Source organism: Thalassophryne amazonica, chromosome 16 (genome assembly GCF_902500255.1).
Source record: "Thalassophryne amazonica chromosome 16, fThaAma1.1, whole genome shotgun sequence".
NCBI classification, from domain to species: domain Eukaryota; kingdom Metazoa; phylum Chordata; class Actinopteri; order Batrachoidiformes; family Batrachoididae; genus Thalassophryne; species Thalassophryne amazonica.
This window is the reverse complement of record NC_047118.1, coordinates 7,739,269-7,756,542: the sequence shown is the minus strand read 5'-3', so window position 1 is coordinate 7,756,542 and position 17,274 is coordinate 7,739,269. Positions and strand designations below refer to the sequence as shown.

General features: G+C 40.1%; 1 protein-coding gene across 1 annotated transcript; it reads right to left on the bottom strand.

The window, feature by feature from the left end:
- Window positions 1-2,041: 2,041 nt before the first annotated feature.
- Window positions 2,042-15,745, bottom strand: rpl19 (ribosomal protein L19). Its single transcript, XM_034190854.1, has 6 exons — window positions 15,645-15,745; window positions 15,287-15,393; window positions 10,108-10,230; window positions 6,790-6,910; window positions 2,520-2,630; window positions 2,042-2,231 (listed from the first exon to the last, which is right to left on the bottom strand). Exons 1-6 carry the CDS (start codon window positions 15,647-15,649, stop codon window positions 2,108-2,110), a joined length of 591 nt encoding a protein of 196 aa, XP_034046745.1. The 5' UTR covers window positions 15,650-15,745; the 3' UTR covers window positions 2,042-2,107.
- Between the last annotated feature and the right edge of the window lie 1,529 nt (window positions 15,746-17,274).

The window sequence follows — 17,274 nt, the reverse complement described above, 5'->3', positions numbered from 1 at the left end:
CCAGAGGACACACACCAATTAGCTAAACTGCAGGATTGTCTTACAGACATAAAGACATGGATGACCTCTAATTTCCTGCTTTTAAACTCAGATAAAACTGAAGTTATTGTACTTGGCCCCACAAATCTTAGAAACATGGTGTCTAACCAGATCCTTACTCTGGATGGCATTACCCTGACCTCTAGTAATACTGTAAGAAATCTTGGAGTCATTTTTGATCAGGATATGTCATTCAAAGCGCATATTAAACAAATATGTAGGACTGCTTTTTTGCATTTACGCAATATCTCTAAAATTAGAGAGGTCTTGTCTCAGAGTGATGCTGAAAAACTAATTCATGCATTTATTTCCGCTAGGCTATTGTAATTCATTATCAGGTTGTCCTAAAAGTTCCCTGAAAAGCCTTCAGTTAATTCAAAATACTGCAGCTAGAGTACTAGCGGGGACTAGGAGAGAGCATATCTCACCCATATTGGCCTCTCTTCATTGGCTTCCTGTTAATTCTAGAATATAATTTAAAATTCTTCTTCTTACTTATGTTTTGAATAATCAGGTCCCATCTTATCTTAGGGACCTCATAGTACCATATCACCCCAATAGAGCGCTTCGCTCTCAGACTGCAGGCTTACTTGTAGTTCCTAGGGTTTGTAAGAGTAGAATGGGAGGCAGAGCCTTCAGCTTTCAGGCTCCTCTCCTGTGGAACCAGCTCCCAATTCGGATCAGGGAGACAGACACCCTCTCTACTTTTAAGATTAGGCTTAAAACTTTCCTTTTTGCTAAATCTTATAGTTAGGGCTGGATCAGGTGACCCTGAACCATCCCTTAGTTATGCTGCTAGACTTAGACTGCTGGGGGGTTCCCATGATGCACTGAGTGTTTCTCTTTTTGCTCTGTATGCACCACTCTGCATTTAATCATTAGTGATAGATCTCTGCTCCCCTCCACAGCATGTCTTTTTCCTGGTTCTCTCCCTCAGCCCCAACCAGTCCCAGCAGAAGACTGCCCCTCCCTGAGCCTGGTTCTGCTGGAGGTTTCTTCCTGTTAAAAGGGAGTTTTTCCTTCCCCTTGTTGCCAAGTGCTTGCTCACAGGGGGTCGTTTTGACTGTTGGGGTTTTTACGTAATTATTGTATGGCCTTGCCTTACAATATAAAGCACCTTGGGGCAACTGTTTGTTGTGATTTGGCGCTATATAAATTAAATTGATATGTAGACAGATGTTTTACAATCAATGGAATTTACCTCAGGTGGAGTCTAATTTAGCTGTAGAAACATCTCAAGGATGATCAGTGGAAACAGGATGTACCTGAGCCCAATTTTGAGCTTCATGGCAAAGATTGTGGATACCTATGTACAAGTAATTTATTTTTAATAAATTTGCAACAATCTCAAATACTTTTTTTTTTTTTTTTTACTGTCACATGGGGTACTGAATTATTTTGAATGAAAATAAATAAATAATTTCATCCATTTTGGAATAAAGCTGTAAAAGTGCAGCACTGTTAACACTTTCTGGACGCACCGTCTACCTTGCGTACTGCCTCAAATTTACAGCTCAGAGTGAAACCTGCCTTTTGGCAACCCAGCTGACGAAGTATATCGCAGTGACTGAGAACTTTAATCCCTACATTACAGCCATTTGCCTTGTCGATAGAAGCAGTCTGAGGTAATAACTTGTTACAAAACAGAAGTGCCAGAACTGGCAAGAGGAACTGATAATGTCTAACACATACAACTCCAATAGGTAGAAAAATTTGCAATAGGTTCTTGGTCCAAATTCTGGTTCACCACCGATACCCTCCTGAAACCTGTAAGTCCGCTGGCCAACCACACGTGGTGAAGACTGTGCAAGCTTTGGTTGCGTACAACCACCACAGCAAGTCATTTCACAGACGACCAAGACCAAGTTGAGGAGGTAATCAGTAAAACCACCAGCAGGTGATTGGATGGAAGGACGTCCAGCACTGCCTACCCCTCTTCTACTTTCCAAGAGTTCCAACAGCAACCATTTCCAAAGAGGAAGAAACGATGAGACAAGTCATCAACTGTATGTACACTTTTATTTTCAGAGTTGGACTGGGAGAGTCGGGCAGGACAGAGAGAACCAGATTACTTCTTGCTCTCCTCCTCCTTGGACAAGGTTTTGATGATCTCCTCCTTCTTGGCCTGGAGACGCTCCTCTCTGCGCTTGCGGGCCTCCTTCGTTTTGGAACGACGAGCCTCAGCCTGATCACTGGATTAGAGAGAAAGGATGATGAATTTATGACAAATCCAATCCTTCCAGGAAGGCATAGTTAAACCAAAAACTGAGAACCAAACAAAAAACCTTCCGGTTTTAAACTTAAGGCTTGTCATGACTACTCTGCTAATCTGCTAAAGCACAGCCAAACGACTCCACGTTTTTTTTTTTTTTTTTTTTAAATACTCTGTCCTGAGTTTGCAGTGTGACTGGATGATGGGTAACACAGCACAAAAACGGGCACTTGGACCCAAAAACGGAATAAAGTGGATTAGGACTTACGCCAGGAGCTTCTTGCGAGCCTTGTCTGCCTTCAGCTTGTGAATGTGTTCCATCAAGATGCGTTTATTCTTGAACACATTACCCTTTGCCTTCAGGTAGAGGCTGTGGTACCTAAAATAACACGCAAAACAGAACCCATTAATCCAAACACCAGGCAACAACATGCCACTAACCATGGAGCTGATTTTACATATGTTCAGCACCAGTCTCCAAAGAACAGACTGGGGGGGGGGGGTGTACGCACACATATACATACATAATATATACATACATGAGCAGCTCTCATTTCTAGAAATCTGGCCAATTTTCTTAAATCCTCCAAACCGTGACTATCCAGGGTTGGGACCAGGAAGCAGAGTTGTAGTCTTACACACCTCTCTGCAGCTTCTCTCCCCCTGACATCCCCTCATTACCCCATCCCCGTAGAGATGGTGCCTGCTCCCAGACCACCAATAACCAGCAAAAATCTATTCAAGCATAAAAATTCAAAAAGAAAAAAATAATATAGCACCTTCAACTGCACCACAGACAAACAGTTAAATGTGGTCTATTAAACATTAGGTCTCTCTTCTAAGTCCCTGTTAGTAAATGATATAATAATTGATCAACATATTGATTTATTCTGCCTTACAGAAACCTGGTTACAGCAGGATGAATGTTAGTTTAAATGAGTCAACACCCCCGAGTCACACTAACTGCCAGAACGCTCGTAGCACGGGCCGAGGCGGAGGATTAGCAGCAATCTTCCATTCCAGCTTATTAATTAATCAAAAACCCAGACAGAGCTTTAATTTATTTGAAAGCTTGACTTAGTCTTGTCCATCCAAATTGGAAGTCCCAAAAACCAGTTTTATTTGTTATTATCTATCTTCCACCTGGTCGTTACTGTGAATTTTCAGACCTTTTGTTTGACTTAGTGCTTAGCTCAGATAAGATAATTATAATGGGTGATTTTAACATCCACATAGATGCTGAGAATGACAGCCTCAACACTGCATTTAATCTATTATTAGACTCAATTGGCTTTGCTCAAAATGTAAATGAGTCCACCCACCACTTTAATCATATCTTAGATCTTGTTCTGACTTATGGTATGGAAATTGAAGACTTAACAGTATTCCCTGAAAACTCCCTTCTGTCTGATCATTTCTTAATAACATTTACTCTGATGGACTACCCAGCAGTGGGGAATAAGTTTCATTACACTAGAAGTCTTTCAGAAAGCGCTGTAACTAGGTTTAAGGATATGATTCCTTCTTTATGTTCTCTAATGCCATATATCAACACAGTGCAGAGTAGCTACCTAAACTGAGTGAGATAGAGTATCTCGTCAATAGTTTTATATCCTCATTGAAGACAACTTTGGATGCTTTAGCTCCTCTGAAAAAGAGAGCCTTAAATCAGAAGTGCCTGACTCCGTGGTATAACTCACAAAACTCGCATCTTAAAGCAGATAACCCGTAAGTTGGAGAGGAAATGGCGTCTCACTAATTTAGAAGATCTTCACTTAGCCTGGAAAAAGAGTCTGTTGCTCTATAAAAAAGCCCTCCGTAAAGTTAGGACATCTTACTACTCATCACTAATTGAAGAAAATAAGAACCCCAGGTTTCTTTTCAGCACTGTAGCCAGGCTGACAAAGAGTCAGAGCTCTACTGAGCCGAGTATTCCTTTAACTAGTAACGACTTCATGACTTTCTTTGCTAATAAAATTCTAACTATTAGAGAAAAAATTACTCAACCATCCTAAAGACATATCGTTATCTTTGGCTGCTTTCAGTGATGCCGGTATTTGTTTAGACTCTCTCTCCGATTGTTCTGTCTGAGTTATTTTCATTAGTTACTTCCTCCAAACCATCAACATGTCTATTAGACCCCATTCCTACCAGGTTGCTCAAGGAAGCCCTACCATTAATTAATGCTTCGATCTTAAATATGATCAATCTATCTTTATTAGTTGGCTATGTACCACAGGCTTTTAAGGTGGCAGTAATTAAACCATTACTTAAAAAGCCATCACTTGACCCAGCTATCTTAGCTAATTATAGGCCAATCTCCAACCTTCCTTTTCTCTCAAAAATTCTTGAAAGGGTAGTTGTAAAACAGCTAACTGATCATCTGCAGAGGAATGGTCTATTTGAAGAGTTTCAGTCAGGTTTTAGAATCCATCATAGTACAGAAACAGCATTAGTGAAGGTTACAAATGATCTTATGGCCTCAGACAGTGGACTCATCTCTGTGCTTGTTCTGTTAGACCTCAGTGCTGCTTTTGATACTGTTGACCATAAAATTTTATTACAGAGATTAGAGCATGCCATAGGTATTAAAGGCACTGCGCTGCAGTGGTTTGAATCATATTTATCTAATAGATTACAATTTGTTCATGTAAATGGGGAATCTTCTTCACAGACTAAGGTTAATTATGGAGTTCCACAAGGTTCTGTGCTAGGACCAATTTTATTCACTTTATACATGCTTCCCTTGCATTTGCGCAATATCTCTAAAATTAGAAAGTTCTTGTCTCAGAGTGATGCTGAAAAACTAATTCATGCATTTATTTCCTCTAGGCTGGACTATTGTAATTCATTATTATCAGGTTGTCCTAAAAGTTCCCTGAAAAGGCTTCAGCTAATTCAAAATGCTGCAGCTAGAGTACTGACAGGGACTAGAAGGAGAGAGCATATCTCACCCATATTGGCCTCTCTTCATTGGCTTCCTGTTAATTCTAGAAGAGAATTTAAAATTCTTCTTCTTACTTATAAGGTTTTGAATAATCAGGTCCCATCTTATCTTAGGGACCTCATAGTACCATATCACCCCAATAGAGCGCTTCGCTCTCAGACTGCAGGCTTACTTGTAGTTCCTAGGGTTTGTAAGAGCAGAATGGGAGGCAGAGCCTTCAGCTTTCAGGCTCCTCTCCTCTGGAACCAGCTCCCAATTCAGATCAGGGAGACAGACACCCTCTCTACGTTTAAGATTAGGCTTAAAACTTTCCTTTTTGCTAAAGCTTATAGTTAGGGCTGGATCAGGTGACCCTGAACCATCCCTTAGTTATGCTGCTATAGACTTAGACTGCTGGGGGGTTCCCATGATGCACTGAGTGTTTCTTTCTCTTTTTGCTCTGTATGCACCACTCTGCATTTAATCATTAGTGATCGATCTCTGCTCCCCTCCACAGCATGTCTTTTTCCTGGTTCTCTCCCTCAGCCCCAACCAGTCCCAGCAGAAGACTGCCCCTCCCTGAGCCTGGTTCTGCTGGCGGTTTCTTCCTGTTAAAAGGGAGTTTTTCCTTCCCACTGTAGCCAAGTGCTTGCTCACAGGGGGTCGTTTTGACCGTTGGGGTTTTACATAATTATTGTATGGCCTTGCCTTACAATATAAGGCGCCTTGGGGCAGTCTGTTCCATTTTGCTCCATTCTGGCTGTTTTGCATTTTTAATTGCATGCGAGACACGTTGGTAGTGGTTTAGTGTAGCCTGGTCTCACAAGGCCTGTGTCCATCTGAAATTTTCTACATACACTTTGCCCCCACCACACCACAAAACCATCCTGGAACCAGTAAACAACCACAACAGCACGTCGTCCACCTGCACCTATCAACAGTAACCGAAATGAAACGTGGGTGTCCCCTTAGTCGTCTCCAGCTACTCGGGTCCTCAACGTGGAGGCACCTGTGTGCTGGATCATGCCCAGAGAAACGTGCCATGTGGCCACAATGTCTCATCTGACATCAATTCCACACCACTGAGTCCAAAATAACCCTTGGGTTGTGGGGGAGGCGGCTGTACTGTTGCATGCCCTTGTCCCTGGTGGGTGAACTCGGGTGGGGCACTGGCCTTCTCCCTCATGTCAGACTGGGGGTCTGTGCCCAGTATCTTGTGCAGCTGGGTGCAGACTCCACGCAGAGTTCCCTGGGGTCAGTTCTTGCATCCAGGTCTGCTGACCCGTGTTGCTCGTTTTTTCACTGCATGTCCTCCCTCACGCTGGCTACATGCTGTGGGGTCTCACCCACAGGGCAGAGGTGGTGGGGCCCCACTCATTAACTTCATCACACATCTGTGATACTCCATGTGATCACATTACCTCTAAAAATCAAGGAGGGGGGAATAGCCTTTTAGATTTAAAAATTACATGCTGTATTCTAAACAGTATGAACAGCTATGACTCTCACAACACATACAAACAGGGTGGGGCAAGGACTAAAACATTTAGGTGGATAGTAAAAAAAAAATAAATAAAAAAAATCCAGTAGAACAGAAATAAATAAAACCTACATGTGCCTGTCTATCTTCTTAGACTGCCTGTAGCGACGCAGCAAACGACGCAAGATCCTCATGCGACGCATCCAGGAGAGTTTCTCTGGCATACGAGCGTTGGCAGTACCCTTCCTCTTACCTGACAGGGTTGAAGACAACATGTCAGCTTCGTTTCAACTCAGTTCAGCCATGCAAGTAGTAACACACCCAACAAAATGAAGTAATCCTTGAAAACAAATTTTGTAGTGTTTCCTTACCAATATAACATTACGTCATGCAGTTTGAAATTAAACTTGTTATACCGACAGTGATTCATATTTCAAAAGGGTGTTTTACAGGCAAATGACCCCTTGGTGCCTGAAGTAATGGGCCATTTTCTCTAAACGAACGGCCCTTCTTAGACACCAATGGGCCTACACAAAGCAGAATAAAATAAAAGATTTGTAATGCTTTTTTTTTTTAATCTATTGTCAGAGCCACAACTCAAAACAATTTAGGCTAGTTAATTGCAGGGCTGTGAAATGAAACTTTTGAAATCTGAGGAAAATTTGCAGGGGGTCTGTTGGTGGGCATAGGCCCCCAGAAGCCGGGATCTTGGACCCCGTGGGATCCCAGAAAACAAATTAATTTTCTATCTAATGATAGATTTTCAGCATCTCCTGGAACAACAACAAACAAAAAAATCTCAAAATTAGTGCATATTTAAATGACCTTGAATTCAACCTTTCATTTGAGCGCTAATAATCATGTTGAAATAACAGAATATGACATGGAAGTAGGACCTGGAATGATTTTCCTTTTACTGGTAAACCAAATGATGCACTGACTCAGAACAATTAAACTACATGAAATTCATGAAGACTGTTAAAGCATTCCAACAACCACAGCTAAAGCTTGTAGAATATTTTGAAAATCAGGGTAAAATATCAATAATATACCTTATAGTAAAAAAGTCACATATTCTTGTAAATTCCTGTAAATCCACTCAAAGCCAGTGTCATTTTTCCCATGAAAAAAGTCTACATTAATAAAACAATTATATTCTTGTGTAAATTAATGTAAATCCATTCAAAGCCAGTCTTTTCCCCCCCCAATGAAAGAAAGCCTAGATCAATGACAAAAGTCACACAATCTTTTCTGAATCCTGTTTTAACAGCACAATGCTTATTTTCCAGAAAGAGAAAAATTCTTGCTGTGTTTCCTGATGGCACAGTTCACTTTTCCCGTTTCTTTTATTTTTCAGGTGTATTGATGAAGACAGCGACAATTCCACGGAGACTTTTTCAAACCATTTTTCTCGCCATCTTCTCTGTCTGATGTCGGTCCGTGACACAGACATGCTGCACAATTCTTTTAAAAACTTTAGAGCTCTAAAGGTTTGCGATGTCCACATGCTACATTTAGCTTAAGCTTCGCACAGGAGCCACACAGCATCACCGCAGCAACCAACCAGTCCCGCTTTACAACAGCCAGGCTCTGAGAAGGATTTTTCTCCTCGAAACTCTGCGGATCTGAGGACACCCGATTTGTATCTGGGTGATTCTGTGGTAACGGAATTACAACGGGAAAATCTGGCCATATTTTAGCTCCCCATTAAAAATGTGCTCCGATTATAATTCCGTTACCATAGAATCCGTTGACCGTTGGGGTTTTTCATAATTATTGTATGGCCTTGCCTTACAATATAGAGCGCCTTGGGGCAACTGTTGTGATTTGGCGCTATATAAGAAAAAAGTTGATTGATTGATTGAATCGCCCATCTGTAACATACAGGTCAGTGTCCGCGGACTTATAAAACTTGCACTGTGTCGTAACTGTGACGATCAGAGTAAAAGACTATAACAGCCCCCTCCTCCTCCCCATGATGAAATCTGCAGAATTTCGCAGATCCGCAGAGTTTTCACAGCCCTGTTAATTGTGAAGCATGTCTCATATTTCACATCATTTGATGTTAAGCACAGAACATAAATAATGTTTAATAGATGAAAAATAATATCGGCTGGACACAGAAATTCCTCCCTTCAGAATTTAGTTACATTACCTCTAATCTCATGAGACACAGCTGCTTTGTCAGGTATGGGAGCTTTCATTCTCTGCTGTGTCAGAATGTAAATGCAAATTTTCTTTAGTCATTAAACTGAGTTGAATTACATCCTGTCATTTATGTTGGAGGAAGTTACTGTGCTTTCAGCTCTGCAAGTTTCTGACTTTGAATGATATGCCACACCTTCAATAACATGTCAATTTCATGTTTGGGTTTTGCACAAATGGCAGCATCTCAAAACATCACACTGTAGAGTTTTAAAAATCATTGTAGACTGTCACTATTTGGCAAACATCCTATCTATGAAATCTTACAATAATTCCTTCAAAACAAATTTTTGTAACAAGCTCAGTGGCATTTTGCCACTGGTGGTAGTAAAGGAGATAATGTGGATCGGTGAAGTTTTACATTAATATTTCAGAATAAAGAGCAAGTTTGTTTGGAAGCTTTTCAAAGTGTTCTAAAAAAAATAATGCATCAATATCAGAAGCCACACTGAACTATGAATCACGTCATTGATCTCCCGCCTCTCAGTTTCTTTTAAATCGTCTTTCCATGACTGCTATAAATCGCGACATACAGTAGACTTATCTGCAAGTAGCTCATATTGGCTGATTATATCAAGCTTTTGATTTATCAGTCAAGCTCCAACGCTGACTACCAAACCAAAACTTGAAAACTTTACACTCCAGGTGTGAAAAGAGGACAGGCAGAAGAAACAACAGGCAATTTAGTTCCATAGAAAAACAACTCTCTGGTGAAGCATTTTGTGTTTCCATAAGAGAACATCACAAACATATCAGAATCTGAAAAAGGCACATTTGATGACTGTACAACCAAAAACTCAATTTGAAAGTAATGCTGGGAGATACAATAAAAATGTAGTTATTTGCAGGCAGAATTATGATCCATTCACTGTTCGTTTGGCAAATTACTGAACAGACCAGTAAACCAAACAGTTTTCCTTATTTAATGTAGTCTCCACAGAAGGTAACAAACCATAAAAAGAACAGACCTTTTGGCCAAATTACTTTTTCAAACAGAAGGGTAGAATTATGCAAAATATGAACTTTAAACTAAATGGCTGATGTGGTTTAAACTGGGAAACTTTCATGGACACCTTGATCAAAACACAGAATAACTTTTTAAATAAGTTAGACTTTGATGTTGTTCAGCCCTAATCCTCCCTTTAAAAAGGTTTTTTTGCCATTCACAAATTGCCTACTAACACATCTCAAGACTCTCACATCTATTACACATTTTATACTTTGTAGACAACACTTCACACATACCGACTCCCATGTGTCTTCCCTTGCGGCGTGCCAGCGTGTTCTTGCGGCAGCGGGCCCGGGAGTGGACAGTAACAGGTTTGCGAATGATAAGACCATCCTTCACGAGTTTACGGATCTGCTGACCTGAAGACAGAAGAGTGACAGAGATTCTCTGGTGTGTCTGCAGCACCCAGCACACTGTGCCCCGCCCTCCGCTCAGGCTGCCGAGCCTACAATGCAATTCTGAAACACCTACAGTAGTAGTGTTCAGAATAATAGTAGTGCTATGTGACTAAAAAGATTAATCCAGGTTTTGAGTGTATTTCTTATTGTTACATGGGAAACAAGGTACCAGTAGATTCAGTAGATTCTCACAAATCCAACAAGACCAAGCATTCATGATATGCAAACATTCCTCCATTTCTCTTTAGGCCAGTTGATGTGCTCTTTTGCTATTGTAACCTCTACTGCACATCTTTTATTTAACAGAGGGACTTTGCGGGGAATTCTTGCAAATAAATTAGCTTCACACAGGCGTCTGTCACAGCACTTACAGGTAACTCCAGATAGGGCTGTCACAATTATTACAATATTTGTCAATCGTGATTATTTTGCATATTCGCGATTACCGTGGATTATTTATTTTATCCGCAAAGCATAAAACGACTCAGAATCTGACGTCATTGTGCTGCAGCCTCGCTCTCGTCTTAAGGCGGGACAATAACATAGAGGCTGAGGAGAGAGATTTTAACCCGAGTGAACATGTTAAACAAAACGTGAAGCTTACTTCTCTCTGAACTTTCTCTAAAGGTGTGATTCTGCCGTTACCATCCTGTTCAACCCATGTGTGCGTCGTATGCTGAATTTATGAGATCATGAGATGAAATAAACGGTCAAATATCTTTAAAAACATATTTAAAAATGAGAATATATGAATGAGCTGAGCCACAAAAAAAAAAAAAAAAAACCCTGACATGAAGAAGCTGTGGTGATGTTCAGACGCGCAGATCACAAAAAGCAGGTGAGAACTCTGAACTTTAACAGCTATTACTTTCCAAAGGTATTTATTTGTTCAATCTTGAGCTTAATGTAGTGTTTAAGCACAAAACGTGATGAGGAGAAACAATTTCAGAAATGCAACAGAAACAACCACAAATCAGAAAAAGTTGGGACTGTATGTAAAATGAAGATAAAAATAAAAATGTTGCACCATTCCCAGTTTCTCCACTCACAGAAGCCAAACGTTTTCCAGAGTTGTGTAATTATACTACAATAGTAGAATATAAAGGGGGAAAAAAGAAAAAAAAAAATAGACAATATATTCGTCAATCGCAATTATTTGTCTGACAATTAATCGTCTCCAGAAATTCCTAACCGTGACAGCCCTAACTCCAGATTGTCTTTGATCATCCTTGAGCTGATCAATGGGTGAGCCTTTGCCATTCTGGTTATTCTTCTATCCATTTTGATGGTTGTTTTCCGTTTTCTTCCACGCGTCTCTTTTTTTTTTTTGTCCATTTTAAAGCATTGGAGATCATTGTAGATGATTGCTCAAGCAATGTCCAAGCATGAACCAGTTCAAACAGCGGTACAAAAATATGTTTTTTTCTGGGTATAGGGAGGAGGAAGGGTAATGAGGGTTAGGGTGTTTTTGGTTTTTGCTTCGGCATGTAAATATATAGTATTTTGTATGTAAGTAGGTAGGTGTATATTTATGTTTGTGTATATATATATGTGTATATATGTGTATGTATATGTATGTTGATGTGTGTATGTATATATGTATGTGTATATATATGTATATATATATATATTGATATCAGTTTAGGTGTGTAGGAATCTATGTGTATATGTGGCAAAGGGTATTACTGGTTGTGGGGAAGAAGGGGTAGGGATAAATAAGCTGATGCTTCACCCTACCCCTTTTCGGACATGTTGGGTACGCAGTAGGAACTTTTTTGTTGTTGTCTTTACTGATCTATCTTGTAATTGTTGTTGTATCAAATGTTCGAAATAAACAGTTTTCATTCATTTTCATAGATGAACAGCCTATAATTTTTTGCACCTGCGTATAGGTTTTCCCCTCTCCAATCAACTTTTTAATAAAACTACGCTGTTCTTCTGAACAATGTCTTGAACGTCCCATTTTCTTCAGGCTTTCAAAGAGAAAAACATGTTCAACCGGTGCTGGCTTCATCCTTAAATAGGGGACACCTGATTCACACCTGTGTGTTCCACAAAACTGATGAACTCTGACTGAATGCCACACTACTATTATTGTAAACACCCCCTTTTCTACTTTTTTCACTAATAGCCCAATTTCATAGCCTTAAGAGTGTGCATATCATGAATGCTTGGTCTTGTTGGATTTGTGAGAATCTACTGAAACCTTGTTTCCCATGTAACAATAAGAAATATACTCAAAACCTGGATTAATCTTTTTAGTCACATAGCACTACTATTATTCTGAATACTACTGTAGCGCGTCATATGGTGGCGCTCACTGCGCCCCAGCGGTACCAGGTTTGTCAACTGAAGGAACATTTGTCTCAATTACAAATATAAAATTTCTGCTCATATTTGGCCCTGGCTTGCTGCAAGAGTTCACTATAAAGCTGGTACGACATTGTGATGCTGTTACCGCATTGAAGCGGGAACCACCAAGTCCTGCGTTCAATTGCACATTGGAAGTTGTTAATTCTGAGCCTGTACTTCTGACGTCCGATCTAAATGCAATCCAGTGTCAGCTTCAGGAGAAGGACAAGCTCCTTTTTCCAATATTTTCATTCTCCATCCTGGGAGGGGAAGTGTTAGGAGCCTACGACTCACCACTTCACTGAGACCAACACCAAGGTCTACAACTCAATTCAGGCCCAGTCAGATGTGCGACTGCATAAACCCACCACTAAACACTACATACCAGCAAAAAAGAGAGTTATACGGAACAAATTTCCTCCTTTCAAATCAGTTTGTGTTAAAATTCCCAGATCAGACGTGAGATATCCCAGTTACCTTCAACTTGTGAAACACAGGTTTTTTGGACGATAATTAGCTTCTTTGAACGGTACAGCGTTTGCACAGTAATATCAAACAGTAAGATCTAGCTCTGAAGGCAATTTAAGAAGTTAACTTTTTGTGACATTCACCTCATTAAAACCTGAGACTCTGTGGACTTAATGATCTCTCACTGTCTCTCCTCCTCATTAAAGTTTAAAACAGCTCACAGTCTGCTACTTGCAGCCAATGTGGAAACACAACAAACAGTGTTTGTACCAAAGTCTACCCTTTTTAAAAATGTGAATTAAATAACAAAACACATTCTCCCTTGAAATGTATGGACTCAGCTCGAACATACTTTTAAGACATTGGTCAGGTCAGATTTTTGCTCATTAGTCTCTGCATATTTTTTCCTGGTAGGGCGGTGTGGATCACCTAACATGTTAAAAAAATTCTGCAGTTAGCAGTGACTAACAGATGATTGCATCATTTCTGCTTAAAACTGACTTTAGAATGAAAGAGAATTGATGTTGTCATACAATAGTTAATAATCACATTATTCCCTTTGATAGCTTTAGGTGTAGAGTCAGACTAAAGCCCCTTTCACAACGGGCCCACTTCGAGTTGCGTCGTGTGACGTCAGACATCACGTGGACGCAACCCAGTGCCGAGATGATGTAGCTCAACGCCACAACAGCACGAGGGATGCAAACAACAAAGCGAATTGGACGCCAAAAATTAAACATGTTTAATTTTTTTTGTTGCCCTGTGCTCAACGCAGAAATTAGGTGGTTTCAGTGCAAAAAGCCTGGACATCTCCAGTCCACTCACTGATGATTCGTTCGCGCGCACATGTGAACAATCAAAAGGGAAAAAAAAAAACAAAAAAAAAAAAACAACTGTCTGGATGCTGCAGTTCCTCACTCTCCGCTCAAACTCTCTCATCATTCTCTTAAATAAAGGACAAAAAAAGAACACAAGTCCTGCTCACAGACAGTCCTGCCAGAGACACGACATGTCCACATCAAGTACAACTCCAGACATCTCATTTACTGCCGGACGGTTCATTCGCGCACGCAGCTTACGATCAAAGGAAGAAAGATAAACTATAACAGAACTCAGAGCACAGACCTGCAGCTCAGCACAAGAACAAATATAAACTAGAAGAGAAATCAGAGCGCACAGTCTGGCTGCAGCCAAACTGCACACTGATTTCTCTGTGCAGGGAACCTGCAGGCTGCATCCTCACCTGCTTTCTGCCCCCTGCTACGCGCACCTGATGCAGACATTCCTGCGTCGTCATGACGCCACATGAAGCGGCCCGGTATGAAAGGGGCTTCAGTGAGAGTCTCAGACGTGCTGCTGTCGCGCTGTGATTGCTCCCCATTGTGGAAATGATTGTTGTACAAAAGCTTCAGATATATGTCGCTGAGATATATGGTGACTGGAGCACAGTTTTAAGCAGAAACGAGGCAATAATCGGTGAATTGCTACTGACACAGGGAGGTGGTGGCGTAATGGTTTACACGTTGGACTGGGATGCCAGCAATCCAGGTTTGCTTCCTGACTGGAGCCACACTACCAACGGGCACTTTCAACAACAGCACTGGGAAGGAGTGAGAGACACGTGCCATGGGCCCTCCTGGAAACAAACTTCAGGCTTTTGTTGGCTACCCACGTTAAATAAGAACCTCTACGACGCTCAGAAATGACGCATGCGCAACGAAGGCACAGTGAAGTGCTGAGCTCCTCACACAGGGAGTCTGTCCTTCGTAATTATCCTGCTTTTTTTAGACCCCCTGCTAAGTCCTTCAGTGCATCAAGACTCCCCATATTTCACTTTGTAGTATTTTCCCGCCGTAATTTGCAAAAATCAACAATAACTGAAGCCGAATCAGAGAAGAATGCGATCATATATTTAAAATCTTTTGGCCGCATTGGTTTGTGTACACAGCATTACCCTAGACCTCTACCCATGATGCCTTGCGTGCAGAAAACGTCGAAATCGCTTATTTATTTTTGAACGGCCATTCTATCGCAGTTTTCCCGAGTCGGAGATAGGTTTTTTTTCACGAGTACAATCGATCTCAGCAAAATTCTTGGATGTGTAGGCCGCCCCGTTATTGTCCCGCTTTAATAACGGACTCCATTCAGGCCCCTCAGGAAACTGGAACCCACGGAGACTTTTCTGTTTTTTACTTACGGGAGTTGGCGTTAGCGATCTCATTGGTCTCGTTGGGATCCAACCAGACCTTCTTCTTGCCGCAGCGTAGGACGCTGGAGGCCAGCCTCTTCTGGAGCCTGAGCATGCTGCAACCACACATACCGGGTCAGCTAGCCACACTTAGCCGGGTGACAACATGGCTTCTCCGGCTGTTACATCGTGTCACACCAGCCACGTACAAATACGACATTTTGCTTTCAGAAGATGGTAAAAACATTGTGTAGTTATGAGTAAGACACTCGATTGGAATAAAAAAAAAAAAGCAATGCAGCACTCAAACATGTGCGTTTTAGTCGGAAAAGGACAACTTTTAACGTAACACGAATCAAAATCTTACCTCATGGCTGCTACTTCAGTCGGAAAAGGAAGGCTCGCGAGCCGCAGGGGACGCTACCATTATACAGGAGAGCGCATCTCTGACCGTTAAACACGTATTTATAAACGCAGACTAGAACGAATACAGTAAATGTCTTAGATAATTTGCTGTGCTAATTTTTCGAATATGTTTTCAAATATTACACTGATAAAGTGATAAGCAGAGTGTTATTTTCACACTTCAACGATCTCACCCCTCTTCCTCGGTGTTGGTACCGCCCTGTAATGTTGCAAAGGATTATGGGGGAGCGTAAAAATCTTGGTGCAGTGTGTCTTTATGCCACAGGGCGGCAGTGTTTCAGACTACAAAGTTTTTATGTATTAATTTATTTTACGTGATTATTATAAATGTTTATTAATACACGCTAATAATTTAAATTAATGATATATGTTTTGGAATGGTTTAAACAATGGCTTCAAATAATATAATAATAATAATAATAATAATAATAATAATAATAATAATAATAATAATAATAATAATAATAAAGTGTAAGTTTTTTTTGTTGTTACAATATTTTTTTGTTATAATTTTGTTTGTATGGCTTTTTTGCTGACCCCGGAGGATAACAATGGAAATAAGTTGTATGCTTTTTAATATATCATTTAGATTTTACATACTTATTAATTCAATTACCAATTTCAAATAAATTAATCAGTTATTTGGGGAAATTTTCTGCTGGGTTTTATGGTTTTAAAAATACTTTATACCACCCACAAACATCACCATCACATTTTCAACAGTTACAACATTCCTATGATTTGGAAAACCAAATGCCTACATAGGCAACAGAAGAAAATTGCACCAAGTGGGGGTGAGCATTATGGGAAGAGGCCCCGCCCCCCTTCATGTGGAATGTTTTTATTCTGTTAAATGGTGCATTCTGAATCATTATGTGTACTTTGTACAGTGACTTTAATCAATGAGTGTCGATAAAACCAACTGCATAAGAATTTACTTTTTTCTTCAGAATCACAATCAGAATCAAATTTATTGCCAAGTAAGTTCTGACATACAAGGAATTTGATCTGGTGTTATTGGTGCATAAACAATAATAAAAATAAAAGGAAAAAATACTTCTGTAAGAAGTAAAGGATTCAAATAGGCAAAACTATGTTCACTGTTTTATAATATATAATCTTAAATATAATCTTACTGATTATTTTTAATAAGGTGGGTACAAATTCTGGTTTATTTATTTTTTATTCATTGTATTCTGGGCTTTGTGTGATATTAAATTTTATACTATTACATCATTTGATTAGTTGGTGTCATGTACTCAAATTATTTTATGTTTCCATTGTTCTGCAAGAAAGATCCAGCAGCAGAGTAATGCTCATGTCCCCCCCCCCCCCCCAAAAAAAGACAGAAAATTGGTTATGCAATAATTAATAAAATTTGATTTTAGGAAAAACATGAAGGCTTTATGTGTTATAAGGATTAAAGGCTTCTTTCTGTGTGTTGCATATCACTGTTTAAAGATGTGATCTGTTAATATAAATATGATGAAAACTTTCCTGTTTTTAAACTCAGATAAAACTGAAGTTATTGTACTTGGCCCCACAAATCTTAGAAACATGGTGTCTAACCA